Source organism: Agrilus planipennis, unplaced genomic scaffold, assembly GCF_000699045.2.
Source record: "Agrilus planipennis isolate EAB-ADULT unplaced genomic scaffold, Apla_2.0 scaffold248, whole genome shotgun sequence".
In the NCBI taxonomy this organism is placed as follows: domain Eukaryota; kingdom Metazoa; phylum Arthropoda; class Insecta; order Coleoptera; family Buprestidae; genus Agrilus; species Agrilus planipennis.
In genome coordinates this window covers 409,877-427,655 of record NW_020438972.1, presented here as the reverse complement: position 1 = coordinate 427,655, position 17,779 = coordinate 409,877, and the positions used below count along the sequence as shown (strand labels likewise).

General features: G+C 31.3%; 2 protein-coding genes across 2 annotated transcripts in view; both read right to left on the bottom strand.

Annotated features, from left to right (window-relative positions):
* Positions 1 to 170: 170 nt before the first annotated feature.
* On the bottom strand, positions 171 to 5,275 carry LOC108739877 (probable serine/threonine-protein kinase ireA). Its single transcript, XM_025975413.1, has 9 exons — positions 5,091 to 5,275; positions 4,139 to 4,519; positions 3,525 to 3,762; positions 3,096 to 3,466; positions 2,698 to 3,023; positions 1,648 to 1,965; positions 1,425 to 1,548; positions 944 to 1,130; positions 171 to 447 (listed from the first exon to the last, which is right to left on the bottom strand). The coding sequence occupies exons 1-9, from the start codon at positions 5,149 to 5,151 to the stop codon at positions 171 to 173; spliced, it is 2,283 nt and encodes a 760-aa protein (XP_025831198.1). The 5' UTR covers positions 5,152 to 5,275.
* Positions 5,276 to 5,890: 615 nt separating this feature from the next.
* The window catches only part of LOC108739878, a 26,244-nt gene continuing 14,355 nt past the window's right edge, over positions 5,891 to 17,779 (bottom strand). The window contains exons 2-5 of the mRNA XM_018473966.2: positions 11,001 to 11,230; positions 10,318 to 10,486; positions 7,899 to 8,186; positions 5,891 to 6,621 (exon numbers count right to left, since the gene is read on the bottom strand). Of these exons, the coding sequence (XP_018329468.1) occupies positions 6,107 to 6,621; positions 7,899 to 8,186; positions 10,318 to 10,486; positions 11,001 to 11,230 (1,202 nt within the window). The 3' untranslated portion in view covers positions 5,891 to 6,106. The remainder of the gene's footprint in view (positions 6,622 to 7,898; positions 8,187 to 10,317; positions 10,487 to 11,000; positions 11,231 to 17,779) is intronic.

Here is a 17,779-nt window from a genome sequence, read left to right as displayed (position 1 = left end):
TTTCAAAACTTTTTTTTACGTAAAATTTTAAACCAGTTAATCTTTGTTTTAAAAATAATTCTTAAAATACTGGAAAAAAATACGGAATTTTTGAGCAATTCGCAGTTTTCCGTTATAACGTTTTAGCGTTAAATTTCAAAAATTATTTATGGTAGATATTTAGTTTCGTGTTATAGATTTTTTATTATCAATTTTCTAAATGTATTACCGATCAATTTTAATAATCCAGAAGCGGAGTCATCGTCACCGCTAATCAAATTAAGTTTTGGAAACTTTGTTTTGATTATCGAAACCCAACTCGCTCTTATTTTATCCCTTCTCGAAACAAAATCTATGTGATCGTGCAATTGCTGTAGCGGTATATTTAACGGTTTTCCATGCTGATCTACTCCTGCGCAAGCAAGCATGAATCTCCATTTTCGTTCGACCGACCAAAATGTTATATGTCTAAAAAACATTACTTTATTACCTACATTCCATCATCAAACAGTTGCTACTTGGCATAACGTTAAACGAAATAAATAATTGCAGAAATTGTAAGAGAATTGTAATATTTTTTTGAAGCAAATGTTGCGTGTTTTTCCCTTTACACTAACGGGTTTTCTAACGTAAATTAGGGTCTTTTTTTTGTTAATTAGTGAGTTACTAATTAATAAAAAACAGGAGCGTATAAAGCCAAAATTTATTATGGGCATCGCACATTCCAAAGTGCTTGTTTTGAAATTCTTAATTTGCAATTTAAAGAACACTAATTCTTAAGAAACACTAATTAGCCAATTTTGGTATTCTTTGTTATGACCTTAGAGAAGACAGTAGAAAAATATACATGGTATGACAATTAGAAATGAAATAAAATTAATTTCTTGTAGCTAAGAAAATAATCTGGAAGGTAATTTATATTGTGCCTGTAGGATATTCTGTTAGTTATCTTTATTGTACTTACGACAAAATTTGATGTATATTTGGTCTATCATTAGGTTCATGTAACAGCATCCAGGAAATTAAATCGTGTAGGTCTACATCACCTGGTGTAACCTTAGTGACTGATTTTTCTAAATTATCCAATATTTCTTCCATTTCCTCTCCATAGGGGTGTTTGCCGGCAGTAATTATAAAATGAATCAACATACCTTTCAGTAATAATAGAGATAAAACTAATTAATTTACTTTAAAATAGGTATGTGCATTTGTATTTAATAGTTAAATAGTTTTTACCAAATTTTATTCATGAGCTACTATATTTTTTGGAAAATTCAAAATGATTTTTCATAGTTTTTGATTTGGTTTATTAATGAATTAATTTCTTTATATTAATTTTTTATCACATGAAATCATTTAATCATAAACGTATAAAAATAGTAAAACTAAAAGTAGTTTTTCAAAATGTTGTTTCTCTTTATTAATAATTTTTGAAATTAATTTACCTGCCACTTGAATATCAGACGCACAAGTGCATTCTAAATTAATGCTTTTTTTATAAGCTCGTAAAGTTTCTGGAGAAAACCAAATCGTAGATGTGTTAGGGGGCTCAATTAGTTTAAATAGCGCCTGTTTATAACAAAAGTAAATTATAAAGTATATATATGTATACTATATATTGAGCAGGACAGTAAATTGTGATTGATAGCTTCTAAATTTTTAACTCACTTTGTGCATTCCAAATTCAGCAATTCGCACACTTCCATTTAAGTCGATAAAAGTATTGGATGGTTTTAAATTTCCGTGGATAATTGGTTCCATTCTGTCGTGCAGAAACTTTAATCCAATCAATATTTGTCTAATTATGGCAATAGGAGGAAGGTGGATATCAGGTGCCATTTTCATGAACATTAGATATTGCCCTAAATTATATTCACACAGAGGCGTTGCCAAAATTAATTCGTTTTCTTCATAATCGCATGCGTAGTAATGAAGAACGTTGTTATGTCTCAGTCCCAAAAGTGGATTCAGGATATTTTTAAGGACCTTTACAAAAACTCGTTTTTAGTTTTTATTTTTTATTAACTTGCTTGAATTATATCGTTTTTGTTATATACGTACACTTCAACCATTTCTTTGTGAAATTTGGTAAATTTTGTTGAAAATCGCATTAAAATCGATTAAGAAATGTCCGAGTTATAGTTTCTATCACTTGGGTATTGCAAATATGTACTAATGAACGGTTTGTAAGGTGAATGAACTTTTTTTGCCTCAGCATTCTTTGCATACCACCTGTAAGCGCCACCGTGAAGCAGGTGCAAATTGACCTAATTTTTTATTGGACCTTAAATTGCCGCGAAGCGTAACATCCAATCGGATATCTAGAAACTACTTAAACAAGGAAACTACTCTGTCTTGAGCCAGTAACTCCCGATGCTTTAAGGGGTGTAGTTCGTTTAGTTAACGTATTGGTTACGTGTTAATACTATTGCGATTAATATTACGTATTTCATTGTAACAAACAGAATCCAAAATACATTAACAAAGTATCACTAATAAATTTTTAAAGGGGTTATATGCCGATTGAAATTAGTTCAGCTTCATAAAATTTTTTAATTGTTTTCATCTTCAAATTTTAAAAAATTCGCAGTCATTCTATGTTGCAATGTAAATCTGATACTGTTAATAATTTGTAATGTTTATTTTTACTTGTTGTACTTTACTGCCTTGATGTTTTATTCCTTTTAAAACAATTATTCAAAATTGTTATTTACATACGTTGCTTAAAGGGTAGTCTTTAGGGATGCGTTTTAATGCCAAAGCTTGTCCCGTTGCACTCAGGGCCATTTCAACTGAACCAAAATTTCCTCCCATATCCAAAATAAAAGACTTTCTGGACTCACGATTGACTGTATTAATGTCTCCGTTTAATATTAGTCGGGTGTCATGCAATATTTGGAGATTTTGGATGTGTGAAGACCATTGACTGGTTATGTTTTCGGAAGGGAAATGCGGCCTGCTCATTTCCATTTGAACTACATTTGGTTTGTTTTCCGGGTGAATTTGTGGTTTATAACAAATTTTATTGATGTTCGAAAGAAATTCTATTAAATGAGGATTTTTTTGTAAATAAATAAGAGGTGAAAATGAAACACGACAATTCTTCGTTACGGTACCTTGATGTCGTTGATTATTACATATTCCTGATTCTTCAGACATATTTGCTTCTATCTCTTCATCATCACTTTCACATATTGCCATTATGGAAGGAATAAGATGATATGCATTTGCCATTGTTTTCGATTCTGCTTCGTAATTGTTTTTAAATCCTGAAGGTTTTCTTGGAGGGAATGACATGAGTTCTCGTAAATAAAGATGATCAGGTGGTTCATTACTTCTAAAAGCAAAAGTTGAATTTTCCTCTTCAGCTGATCGTTCCTCGATATTCATGTTAAGATTGTTAAGACTTCCCATGCTTAAAAAATCTTCTAGAAATTTTGAGTACGTTTCTTTTTCTTCATACGAAGTGTCTAAACCTGATTCCCTTCTAAAAATTTATATGTTCATTTCTTTCTTGATTTTTACAAGATAATTGATCCTTTTACCTAAAATTGTTGTAGGCCGAGTATATTTCTATTAGCGTTTTCCCTCTTATTCTGTGGTTCAGTAAGATTGATTCTAGTTGATCAATAATTTCACGATAATTAAATCGATTGGTTAAAGCAAGACTTCGAATAGATTCTATGAGACGCATAAAATTTCTTTGTAAATCTTCTACAAACATATTTTCTGTTTTTACCGGGTCCAGTTTTATTTTTTCTTGCTCTTTCGATGTTACATCTCCTGAAAGATGGAGATACGAAAAAATATCGCGCCCATTTGGTCCCACCAAAACGACGCAAGAATGACAAGAAAAGTTCGCAGAGGAAAATAGATCGCGGTCAATTGCCCGCGTGAAAAACTATGGCATAGGAAAATGTAGCTATTTTTAGGTGACTAAAAAGCAGTTCACTAAGCTATTCGTGTGTGAACTTTTCTCGTCGAAGTCGTTTTGGTGCACGATCAAATGAGACCAATTACCCCCGACCCCTTTTCGGGATACCTTTGGAAAAATATCCGGAAAACATGGATTTTCGTCTTTTTAAAGCACAATCCCAAAAGTCCCCATCGATGTTTATAGTTGAAAATAGTTTAATATACATATTAAGCAAGAAATTACCTTGGCCTCTTCGTATTGAATGTGTGGACATTTCTTTCTCCATTTCCCAATAGCTTCTGTATTGAGCTATTATTTTATTGAATAATTGAGTCAAATAGTTAAGTGAAGGAATTATGAAATCGTTTAATTCATCCTTGCTTCGTTTGTTATCGTCTAAAGTAGTTGGTTTGGTTGAGGTCGGCCATTGGCTTGAGGTTCCTTGTTTAGGTGAATTTGGAAGGTTACTTTTCCATTCCGGATACAAACAAATCCGTTCGCGTTGAGGTTTCTCACATATTCCTTCTTCATTGCACGTATTATACACCATGCTTTTTAAGCAATTTACTATATCGTTACCTTCGTCAAAGAATAACGGATTGGTTTGTGGTGAAGAGTCTGGAACTAAAACTTCCACTCATATTTTTGTTTTAATTATGCCAGATTCATTTATTTATGCTTCTAATTACTTACGAATTTAATTACTTGAAACGTATAGTCACTATTTCGATGATTTTTATGATATAGTAATATAGCAGCTCGTTGTAAATGATTATGAAAAAGAATTAATTGGGAATCCATAATACAGTAAAAAAAACACCAATTATACTCAATTTAAAGAAAATTTCTAACAAACATAAAAACTTCGATTTAGAAATTTGAATTAAAGAGAAGTAATATCTGAGTTAGGAAAAATCTCGAGCTGTAATTCGAGTGTATTTGAAAAATATTTCGGTGAAGGTGTGACAGAAGCAACAATTTTTCCTCATGAATTTGAGGTAATTTGTAATGTTTAAATATTATTAAATGTTAAACGCTATTAAAAGTTTCTTAAAGTGTTTCATATATTAATATAGGTTGAATTTAGGCTGTAAGCAGACATTTATTGATGAATTCATTGTTGCTAAAAAGGTAATTTTTGGTTAAAATTTTGATTTCTCAGGGAGTACAACTTTAATTATTACTTAGGTGGTACCTGGTTGTTTAGAAATTCCTCTTTTACGTAGAAAAACAAATTCGTTACCATTATTAGCCATTCTAAACCCATTTGTTTAGTTTCAGAGTTTTGACAATCGTCTTTGACAATTTGTCATAATTGTAAGGTAAACGAACTGCTTTATATTTTTATTTCGGATTGCACTTAAGTGCAGTATTCGCCCTTTTACGTTTTTTTTTGTAAGAATTCTACATTACTTTGAATAAGAAAGTAGTCTTATACAATTTTTGTAGTCATAGTCGAAGTAGTTTTTGTGAAAATAACATTTCTGGAGTTTATTAGCTTCAAAAAGGCTTTAAAGACAAGATGTAATTTAATGCCAAATAATGTTCATTATGACAATTAGGAGATGATACTAATCGGAATAGTTTAAATTAATAAGTTTATGTAATAAGGGGTTATTTAATCAAATTAAAAAAAGATAGTTGTCTTAATAACTCGCTTTAGAAAGCAAGTCTAATATTTATTACAGAAATTGGTTTAGGTACATACTTGTAGCACATCAGCAGTCATCAGGAGAATATAAAATTTTTAAAAAGAAAGCAATCATAAAAACACCAAAAACGTTTCATTTNGTATATTACTAATTGATGCTGCGAAAAACAATATAATAATTAAGAGGTCCTTCCAATTCACATCCATCATCAGAGATGGAAGGACCTTTGAAGAATTTTTTTTCTATTCCTCGGGAACAGTAAGTTTTTCTATGTCGTTTTTCGCATTTATAATATAAGTTGGGACGAAGACAAACTGTGTTTTTTCTTTGAAATTATAAACAATTTCATTTATTTTTAATTTGATATATATCTGCCTAACAAGAGAATTTTATACTTTTGACAAAACAGTGCCCGAAAAAGAATATTATACTTGTAATTTTCATATATGTTGCTTTTTATGAGATCTTGTTTAGGTTTCGTTCGTGTTTTTATGATTACTGCACAATTGGTATTAGAATCTAATTAGGATAAATAAAATATCACATTTGTTGCTTATATTCATGAATTGTTCTCTTGAGCTGCACCACTACCCCCAGGGCCAGTGTCGCTATTTGTATTATTTCCACTGCTTTCACCAACACTTCCTGTATTTTCGGTAGCACTATTACTTCCAGAGTTTCTCGTTAAATTTTCACTCGCTTCGTTAGCGTTAGCACACACACATTCTGATTCTACTTGTAAACGCGGTAACTTATTGTTAGGAAACAGCACCGAGTACGACGGGGGTTGGTCTAGATCGTCGTAATTAGGGGGTTGTTGAACGGTAGACGTGTCACTGTTTGGAGTGTTCAATATAAGAACAGTTGTGGGCTGTTGTCGTGTTGTTAAGGTCTCGTTTGTAGATTTGGGTCTCCGAAAACAGCATTCCCAAAGACCGCAGAACATTAGAACTGTTCCACATATCAGCATGCCCAGCATGAGATAGCCCCATGGACCGTAGTGTGATAAAGCTGCGGACACGGAGTCCGTACTGGTTTCTGTTTTGCTCTGGTCATTATCTGATTTAGCTGATACTAAAAACAAAAATGTTTAGAGTTATTATTTGGTTTCTTCATGTAATAATTTAGAATTAGTCTTTCAGTATGAATTTTTTTTTATAAAACTCAAAAATACTTTGGGAATAATTTCATTTTATAAAGTTTATTCAAGTTTCATGAGGGTATCATTTTTGCCGTTAGGTCATTATCAAAAGATACAAAGTACTAAATATAACATTGTTAGTTAGTGTTATTTATGTTCATTTTGTACCATCTCCTGAAAGTTGGAGAATTCTATTAGAATTAAGGATGAATTTTTGTTGTTTAATTTAATTTGATTATTGGTTAGATTAACATTAGTTTTCTATAATTTCTAGGGTGCACGTCAAATCTTTTAAATTACACTTTTTAACTTTATTACATTACATTCCTACACACATCACGTATACTATATTTTTAAAAGATAATGATGTTTACAAGTGATTGGTATGCCGTTAATTTTTATCAAGTCATTATAATTCTTCATATGTTTGTGTCGAATGAGAAAGACAACTGTTTGTAGATGTTACATACATATTTAAGAAATTTATTGATCTTTCTTTAGTAAACGTTTCTATCAGTTGTCTTTGATTTTATATATCCGCATTCCATTTAATTATTATTGAAGAAGTTATATTGTTTATAGTTTGGTTATATGTTTCTTCTTTTTTTTTACAGGGAAACTTTTTTGACAAAATTTTCCAAAGAAAAGTGTGGCCAACTGGTATCTATTGATTGGTATGTTTTTTTGAGTTTATATATATTTTATATCGAACCTTGTTGACGTTTGAATGCAATGTTACTGAATTAAGGGTTGTATATAAAAAGAGGAAGAAAGTTGGGGTATTGCTTAGCATAACGAGATATAACAAGGGCGGATAGGGCTAAGGAAAAGTATGGGGAGTGGGCTAGCTTTTGTGATGTAATATTTGTTGAGGGGGGGATAGATGAAAGTGTGACTTGGCGTGATGAAGGAAGGGGAGGGATCCAAAAGGGGGATAGCTGAAAGTGTGACTTGACGTAATGAAGGAAGGGGAGGGATCCAAAAGGGGGATAGCTGAAAGTGTGACTTGACGTAATGAAGGAAGGGGAGGGATCCAAAAGGGGGGTCCAAAAATGTAAAATTCTGAGTGACGTATTTTATGGACGATCCCTAAGATTTTTGTATTGCTCTTGTTTCTCTTAAAGCGTACACGTAACCAAAATGGGAATGTAGGGTATATCCCTGCTTCAATTGTTTCTATTACACTAACAAAATAGTAATGTACCCTTACGTTCCGAAATATCCCACTCCATTATATTAGGTTCGTGTGTAGTTTCCCTCCCACCAATATTGTTTTCCTTTTTTAACGAAACATATTTTTTGAAAAACTCCACAACCTTCGGCAGCAATTGAGGTGTTACGTTCGCATTGTGACATAGTTGGTCATCTTCGTCGCTTTGTGACCATCCTTTGGGACAATTTACAATTCCGTCGCATAAAAGACTATCGGATACGCAAAGAACGGGATCCCATCCAATTTTCAAACACGCATGGTTATCTTCACTTTTGCAAACAGCACCTGTAAAAATATTATTTTCATGTAGCATCATTATAGTTGCAAAAGTCAGGATTTAAGAAATAATCCATTGACTTTTGTTTTGTGAGCTAATATGCAATATAGAGAGTTCAGCTCCATATATATATTGTGATTGAATGATTATAAACAATTTTTGCCATCAAGACTTATAGTATAAATGAAGATTTGGTAAAGTGATTATTACAGTGGCGGCTCTTAAGGATGTTTGGGAGGTACAATCGTAGACAAGAGTACATAAAATTAGAAATTCGTGATTAAATAGGTTTTGCAGCATATCATGAGGTAAATAAATACTATCTATACTATAAAAAAAGTAAACGGTTTGAGAGAAAATTTGGAATTTGACCAAAAACTTAAGAAATAACGAATAATACGAAAAATTTTTAACTGACTTTTGGCAGTGAATATGCCTTGATTTCAACTTCGAAACAAAAAAATATGTAGTTTCAATCTCTATTAATAATGAGCGTAAAACTTTTTAATACGTTTAAATAGTAATTAAAACTTTAAAATTGCATTATATCAGACGATTATAAATATTATCATTATATTATCAAGTAAAAACGAGATTTTCAGCTAATTTTTCATTTTTTCTTCGATAACCACTTAGTGAATTTGAATAACCATACGCTAAAGTGATTCTCCAGAGTTCAAGTTACTTATTATAAAAGTTTGAAATTTCAGGTAGCTTTTTTTCTGTTAATAAAAATAAATTTAATCTGTTCGGTTAACGAATCTCCATAAAATAACGTGTAAAATTACAATTTTTTAAAATTTCAAGAACTTTTTAACGGTTTAGTGAATCGATTTGTAATTTTTACAGGAGTTTTAGAATTGAATGAGGAATGTTCTTTCAAATTTTTATTTATCTCGTAGCATTTTGACATACCCCCCAAATACCCTCAATAATCTACAGTAATATCATAATGAGGTAAAATTGACTTCTTTGATTTTAAAAATTCTTTGACTAATGGAAATTTACACTATCGCTGAGTAGGTGTCGTTCTATTTGTGGTTATTTCATCAGTGGATTTTGCGGTAATATAGTTTTCAATTTAAAGAAAAGGGAAAAGGTTTAGCTAGCACAACTTTTGAGTAATGTGGGCTATATTTCATTTTGATAAAAATATATACATTTTTATTTTAAAATCTCGGTAATTATACATCAAGTCCGAAGAAAACGCGCTACTTGGCTGATTTATCGGCCTGTCGACCAAATTTTTGGGGTTGTGGGTAGGAACATTTTTACCATTAGAAGTGACATTTAAGTTACGCACACGTACCCTGTCACTGGTCTACAGTTCACAATGTTTAGGGTACACTCTATATAGGCTTTATGTATCAATAGTAAATGTTAATTATATTTCCCTTATATTCAAGAGGAATGAAAATAAATACATGTAAAACAACAATACTGGTATGCAAGGGAAGAAAAAGTAGGGAAAGAGCGAATATAAAGATAGGAGACGAAAAATTAGAAGATGTGGATGATTTTAGATATCTACGAAGTTAGATAAGTCAGAGCGGAAAGAGTAGTAGGGATATAAAGCAGAGGATAGCGCACGGTCGTGTCGCCTTCAATAAAAATAAGTCACTTTTATGCTCGCGAACTGTTAATTTAGAAATTCGAAAACGACTTAAAGGGGTATGTCTGGAGAGCGGCGCTCTACGGGTGTGAAACGGGGAAGGTGGACACGGAGGAAAAGAAAAGGTTAGAAGCCTTTGAAATGTGGTTTTACAGACGAATGATGAGGATAACGTGGATAGAGAAGGTTAGAAATGAAGAGATATTAGAAAGGATAGGAGAACAGAGGACTTTATGGAAGTCAATATGAAAGATAGATAGGTTGGTAGGACACCTTCTTAGTCATGAAGGTCTAGTCAGAGACATATTAGAGGCAGAAACAGGAGTTAAGAGAAGTAGAGGCAGATTTAGATTAGATTATTGTTCGCAAATAGTTAAGGATGTCGGATGTTCTAGTTTTAGGGAAATGCGAAAATTGGTTAAGGATAGAAAAGGGTGGAGGTGCATGTTCAACCAGACTTAGGACTGATGATCTTATGATTCAAGAGGAAGAGTGTTTTGAATTAATAATTTATGGTTATTATTTACCGCGTCCAACTGCTGTTAAAATAAGTTTTCTTCCTCTTGTGTGATTTGCCCATCGTGGTGGTGACCACATAAATCTAACTTGCGGGGTCAAAAGTTGACCATCTGGTAAAGCTTCTTTAGAACATGGGTCACCTTTCCATACGGGAGATTTCTTATTTTCCAACACAAACTATAAGAGAAATGCTATATTTTCATTGAAAGAAAAACATGTTTCAGTATACCTAAGCATGTTACTTCACAGACGTTTCTTATATCCTAGTTTTCAGTATACTCATTTGCTTTAATCAAGAAAACGTCTTATCTGAATTTTTACAAATTATTTAGTAGTCTGATTTTCCCTAATTTAATTTTTTAATAAAATATTGGTATAGGTATTTTTAATAAAAATAGGTATTATTGATGACATACAATTAATTAGAAATACCAATCGCAAAGTATCTATTTCTATTTTCTGTTTAAATTGCCTTTTTCTGAAAAGTAATTCTTATTTTTATTTGGGTGCAAACTACAGTGACTTAATTTTATTAAAAATAATAAATCCAAAGCTAATATAAGTATGAAATTTTTTTATTTTGTATTTCGAATCAATTTTTTAAAACAATATCACAACATTGATTAAAAGAGGATTAAAATTAAATTTCTTTATTATTTATAAATATCAATTATTGTTACATAATACTTACCACGTTGAGGGGACAAGGTAAATTCGAAGATAATCTGTCATCTATTCGACTATTGATGTTAGACCATTGCATATAAATTATGTGAGTAGAAGGCGCCGTTACTTTTAATTTACATTGTCCACGTTGTAAGTGATTACTTTTAGGTAGAAGATTGATTGTGGCTGATGAGGTTTTACCATGTGCTGTTAGAGATATTTCTGTTTTAGGCCCGCATAAACTTAATTGTCCCACTGAAATAAAAAACAAAGTAATTAGATACTATTTGCTATTAATTCATTTATAAAGTGTTTTTGTGTTTAATATAAAATAGGAACCGCAGCAAAATTGTATAGATATATAAATAATCACATTCAATATTTTTTTTAATTATTTGTGGAATAACTGGAATTGGTAAACCAATTAACTAATCATTTAGTTTAAATTGTTTTAATGACACCATAAATTAAGTTGTAGTACAAAAAATCAATAATTTGTCACACATCAGAATTTTAACCAAAATATAATTTAATTGAAATCTATTTAGTGTAACATAAAAACAAACGATTTGTGAAATATCTCCTGCTTTGACCTTTGTCTGATAACGATAACCTTGCAAGCCTTGTCAGCACCGCTTTCCGCAAAGTGTATTTATACATAAAAGTTAATTATCAAAAAATCTTGAAATCATACCGGTTGCATTTGTTTCTGTTTCCTGTTATATGTATTCTGATAAACTCTGACAGCGATAGCAAATTAACAAGATTCTACGTAAAAATATTAAATATACATACATGAAAGAAATTTTTGAACAATTGAAAATGCAATAAATTTTATGATAAATTATTTAAGTTTCTTTTTAATCACCTTTTTGGTAGTTGGAATGATAAAATTCCGTTATTTAAAAAAATATTTGCTTTTCAATATAAATAATAATAAAATTTTAATTATTCAGCGGCATATTTATGATGCTGAATCTGCATAATTACAAAATACAGTTAATTAACTAATAGATAATTCATTCCTTTTGCATTTGATCCATTTTGTAAACATTTTCTAATACACGTGTACTGAAAACGCTGATTTATCGTATATTACTAATGGATGCTGCGAAAAACAATATAATAATTAAGAGGTCCTTCCAATTCACATCCATCATCAGAGATGGAAGGACCTTTGAAGAATTTTTTTTCTATTCCTCGGGAACAGTAAGTTTTTCTATGTCGTTTTTCGCATTTATAATATAAGTTGGGACGAAGACAAACTGTGTTTTTTCTTTGAAATTATAAACAATTTTATTGTAATCTCTCTGAGCTGTCACACAGCAAGCACGATAGTAAAGGAGTTTTATCTGAAAAATCTTAAATTAGCCGCATGTACAACTTGATCTTTTGTACACAATATATATATTAACCTTTTTAGTATTCATTTTAGTTGTGTCTGAAGGTTAAATGCCAACGATCAGCCAATGATATTTATGATAATCGTCTTCACGTTTTCGGATACATGACTGCATTATTACACTATTTTCTCATTCAAAATTCATTACTTGGGGACTCATTTGACTGTAAAATTAGCAAAGAACACTCGTTTAGCGATGATCTACACTATTTTTTATTTATCATCCGTTCTTTAAGGCTATCCTTGAATCTTGATAACTTTTTACATTTACCTCTATCTCTAAAATAAAGCATCATTATTTAAAATAACTACGTTAACGGTTAACTCTATCTTTAATGCATGAAATTGTGAATTCATTTTAAATATTTACACCTCACAGAAAAATTACTGCATTCGTAGATACTGTACACTCAAAGTATATTTTATATTTACAAGGTAATTTATAAAAAATAATATAAAGACAAACACACATTTTGATATAATAATGTGGTATGTAATGTGAAAATCAAGACTAATATCGATTTAGCTTGTCACTAGACAGACTATATATTTCACAAACAGTTAAAGATGTGGAAAGTATGCAGAATGTTCTAGTTTTCGGGAAATACGATGATTAGCTCAGGATAATGACACGCAAGTCCTTAGATTAACTTTTCTTTTGCTATGTTGATGTTTCTGCGTTCTCCTATTGTACAGACTAGACGGAGAACGGAATGATGTTTCATTTTTACAATGCATCAATGAGAAGTATTAATGCGTATTAATGCAGTATTAAAAAAAAATGAACTTCGTGCATATTACGTGCATTCAAATACTATACGTTATCGAATTTGCTGAAAAAAATATACATACTAACATCAATGAACTTTTAATGAACCAATTAAAAATGGGGTTATCAAAAAGTGATTTTTACAATGTAAACGTAAACTCGCAAAACTAAAATTACGAAGTTCTATAAAGAATGCTTTCGTCATTATGTTTTTAAATACTTTGTTTTTGATACTACTTGAGCTTCTCCAAATTGAACTCGTGTTGGTAGGGGTCGAAAAATGCTGTAATTACCTTATAGAGATATATAAAATTCGTTCGATATATACCTGCATTTAAATTAAAAAAAATAGTATATGACTTAGAAAACAAGGGAAGAAAGTACGACAGTCCCTCCGGGTAATGGCACCGTACTTTCTTCTCTAGGTTCGTAAAATATCCCAGAACATCCTTTACTTTCGTTTCAAGAAGTTAGAGATATGCCCCTTCCCTGTATTAGGATGCGCCGTAGCATAATTCCAAATTCAATCATATTTCTCTGCGTAGCTCATTTCATCACCGATCATCGAGCGAGAGCTAGACAAAAGTGTACAGTACTATTTGCAAAATTATTTAAACTGCCTCGTTAAAATTTAAGTAAGTGAATTAACATAACGTTCTACACATCTATAAAACTTTTGCTTTGTTTTCTATCGTTAATTTATATACATTTTTGTTTTAAGAAATTGCTAAACATTTTCGTCTAGTACTTTAAAGTTATGGCCGATCTCCTAAGACCGCCCATCGAGAGCTCTGGTCGTTCAAGCTTGTTCCTACTATTTCTGTCTTGCTCACGCCTAGTGTGTATTCTTTCTATCTTCGCGCAGATTTCTTCAAGGTCACAATTCTAACAAATTGAAATGGACTCTACATGGAAATTGTCACACGCGAACACATAAACAATATACTCAGGACTTGAAAGAAAACGTAATATGATGTGCCTGATCTGCGGCAAGCATTTTAAGTCCTATTCAACTAAAGAAAGTTATCCTCGATAATAATTTAAAAAAAAAGAGAAAACAAGATCAGTTATTAGAGACGTGTAACTTATCAGATATATTAAAAAGAAAAAACAAAAACGCTATAGCTATAATAGTTATGTATGTTTAGGAAAAAGGATATCATTTACACTTTCTCTGAAATCAAACGGCTTACATGTCTATTAGAGAAATTATTGTTGGGTGATATTTAAGTAAATGTAGTTTCTCCCATTTAAGAACACAGCACTTAAATTTCATTTCCTTATATTGTATTTTTGTTTCGCACACCATGTACGAACACTGACAGTAGCGATAATTATTGTTTGTTATTGTATTGTTTTGTGATTACCAGAGGACAAACATGCACTCTGTTTTGTATAAATATACAACATGTTTTGCAGCATCAATTATCGCAACAACTTTTTCTACAAGTATATTACGCATTTTCTACATTATGAGTTTTTTGTGTTTTGTATCACACGTATCTTCAATTAGAGGTAAGGGGGTAGGCAGGGAAATATTTAAAAAATGCTTAATTCTACTTGTTATGAACGTTAAATAATACTCCATTTGTCATTAAAATCGCATTTGTATTCAAATATTTTCTAGTAGTCATTATCATTTGCTGACATAAATCAATTTTTATTCTTATTATATTAATCTACTTATATTATATATAAAGCCATTTGTTTAGAAGTAGAATTAATTAGTAAAATAGGTGTTTAAATTTTATTTTTATTATCAAAAATGATTAGCTTTTTGTTATGTTTATTCATTTATAATTTGATTGTCTATTTATCATTTTCGATTTAATTAGTCTGTTGTTTCGATAGCAGTATTTCTTTCTTCTTTGGATATTGATAGAAGTCCTCCTTACGGCTAAAATAGTACGTTTACTCTAACAATAAGTCAAAAAATCCTGTGCGTTTTTTAATTAGTATTATATGAAACACTTTGATATTTAGTAGTGTTAATACTAAATATTAATGAAGAATTTATTTAATTTATCTACTATAATTTACCTCAAGTTAATGAAGAAAAATTGAGAATAACAGAAGATGACACCCAATATGCATATAGGTAGATAAATTACATAGTTATGTATTTAAAAAAAAATAATGCTTAACAGTCCTGATACCATATTCTATTGACATGTTAAATAGATCAATATGATCTGATCAGCTGGTGTAAATTTAGCAAATAAATAGCACATACTAAGTATGCTAATGAGCATATTAGGACAGCTAGCGAACGTAGTAGAGTTTGGTATGATAAAAGATGATAATTGGCAGTTGACCTGTGCTCAGATAATACATAAAATTAGTGATGATTGAAACAATTGATACTCGGCTATATGTATAGATGTACATAAACTTATGTTAAAGTTTCTTATTGCAAACAATTTAAAATTTGATAAGCAAAATACTAAAACGTGGCAAATTCAAACTGGGTACCCGACGCATCGCTAGTAGGAAAAATGGTTTTTCCTATATTTCCTCCTCATAAATTTTCCGAGTTAGGCATGATTCCACCTCTAAAACACATTAGTGTACGTCTAACTCAAAATGAAATAATTTCTGCGCTCGCGAAGGATTAATTTGAAAGAAAAAGAAGGTATGTTACATACTTTGTTGCCAGAAATTATTATGTAGGTACTTACAATTAAGTAATTTCTATGCTCGCGAACGGTTAATTTAGAAATTCGAAAAAAGATTGTTAAAGGTGAATGTTTGGAGCGCGGCGCTGCAAGGGTGCGAAACATGGACGGTGAGCGCGGAGGAAAAGAAAAGGTTATAAGCGTTCGAAAAGTGGTGTTACAGGCGAATGATGAGGATACCGTGGATAGAGAAGGTTAGAAATGAAGAGGTATTAGAAAGAGTAAGAGAACAGAGGATTGAAAGTCAATAAAAAATAGGCGAGATAGGTTAGTAGAACACCTTCTCAGGCATGAAGGTCTAGTCAGAAATATATTAGTGGCAGAAACAGGAGTTAGGAGGAGTAGTGGTAGACCTAGATTAGATTATTGTTCACAAATTATTATTGATGTGGGATGTTCTAGTTTTAAGGAAATGCGAAGATTACCTCAGAATAGGAAAGAGTGGAGGTGCGTGTTCAACCAGTCTTAGGATTGACGACCTTATGATGATGACAATTACGTACAACCTAATCGATGGTAGTGAGTTGTAAAATTATGAATGATAAGTAAATCAAGATAAAGCTTAAGAAATATTTAATTCGAATAAAAAGAACTTTGATGTCTAAACATCGTTACTTACTACTTAAAGAAAAAGGAAACAATATTGACCTGATTACCATCAAGAACCATAGCCTACGTGCTTTATTCAATGTTCACTTGGTGAGAACCTTGCCTTAAGCGACATGATTTCTCAAGAAGTTCAAGTACATACAATGAGACTCTTCTTAAAATCGGCGTTAAAAACGACATTGCACAATATTAAAAAGTGAAATTACCTTACAGTAAGATAAAAACAAATTATTGCATCATTTCGGAGGATTATAATAATTAGTCGTGTGCTTTTGTTGTTTAAATAGTATTCCGGTTATTTTAATATTAATTAATCAAATTAACATTCGAACAAGTTGAACTTGAATAGAAATACTATAGATGAATATATTATGCAGATGTTTAGGATAAAAAACCCCAAATTACTGTGACATTGGGAGTAGATTCTGTAAATTTATATCGTAAAATGTTTTACATACACCTGCGTTCTTTATCATTATTTTTTCAATGCAAATTAAATAAATAATACATACAATATTAATTACAAGAATTGAGACATCATAAAGTATAGAGGTGTCAAGTTGAAATTAAGTTACAAAAAATAATGTCATACAGCACATATAAAGAGAAATACCCGAAAACCCTAAATTTGTAGTTACATAACAAAAAGAAATAAATATTTGATTGTAAAATTATACATTTTGGGACTGATTTTGGGAGAAAACTTAAAGCATACTCGGAAAAGCGGGAAAATCTTCAAAACTCAATTCCTGTGACTATTTCAATACTTACATACCTAGTCCAGGCGATATAGGCGCGTGATTAATTTTTTTTACGCAGTTTTGTTCAGAAAATTCTCCTGAATACAACAATATAGTTTTCCAGTCGGTAACCCGGTCGGGTATTGTTTAAATCACGATTGTTTAAACAAAGGCCAAATTTTTTTAGTTGGAACAATTTTTTTTATATACTTTGGTTTAAGGTTTATAAAAAAGGTCTGGAGTTGTTTTTGTAAAATTAACATTTTCCGACTTATGAACTTTTGAAAGTCGCAATATACATGAAAATCGCTATTTTTTATGCTTCAAAAAGTTATTAAAAAAATAGCTTTTTAAAAGCTATATATATTGTAGCGACCACGAGCGTGATTGTGTGCGATCGGGCATACGTGTGTGTGAGCGGTTTATCGATTCGCCGACTAGCCGCGGGCGCTTTTCTTCATGTGCGCCGTATCTGTAAACGTGTGTGTCGTACCTGCGTTCCGGGAAAGCAATTAAACCGTTCAAAGAAAACGAGACTTCTCTGGACGGCTGGAGAATGTTCCCGAAAGGAGGCAAGGGAGTATAAAAAGGAAGAGACGATCGCCGAAG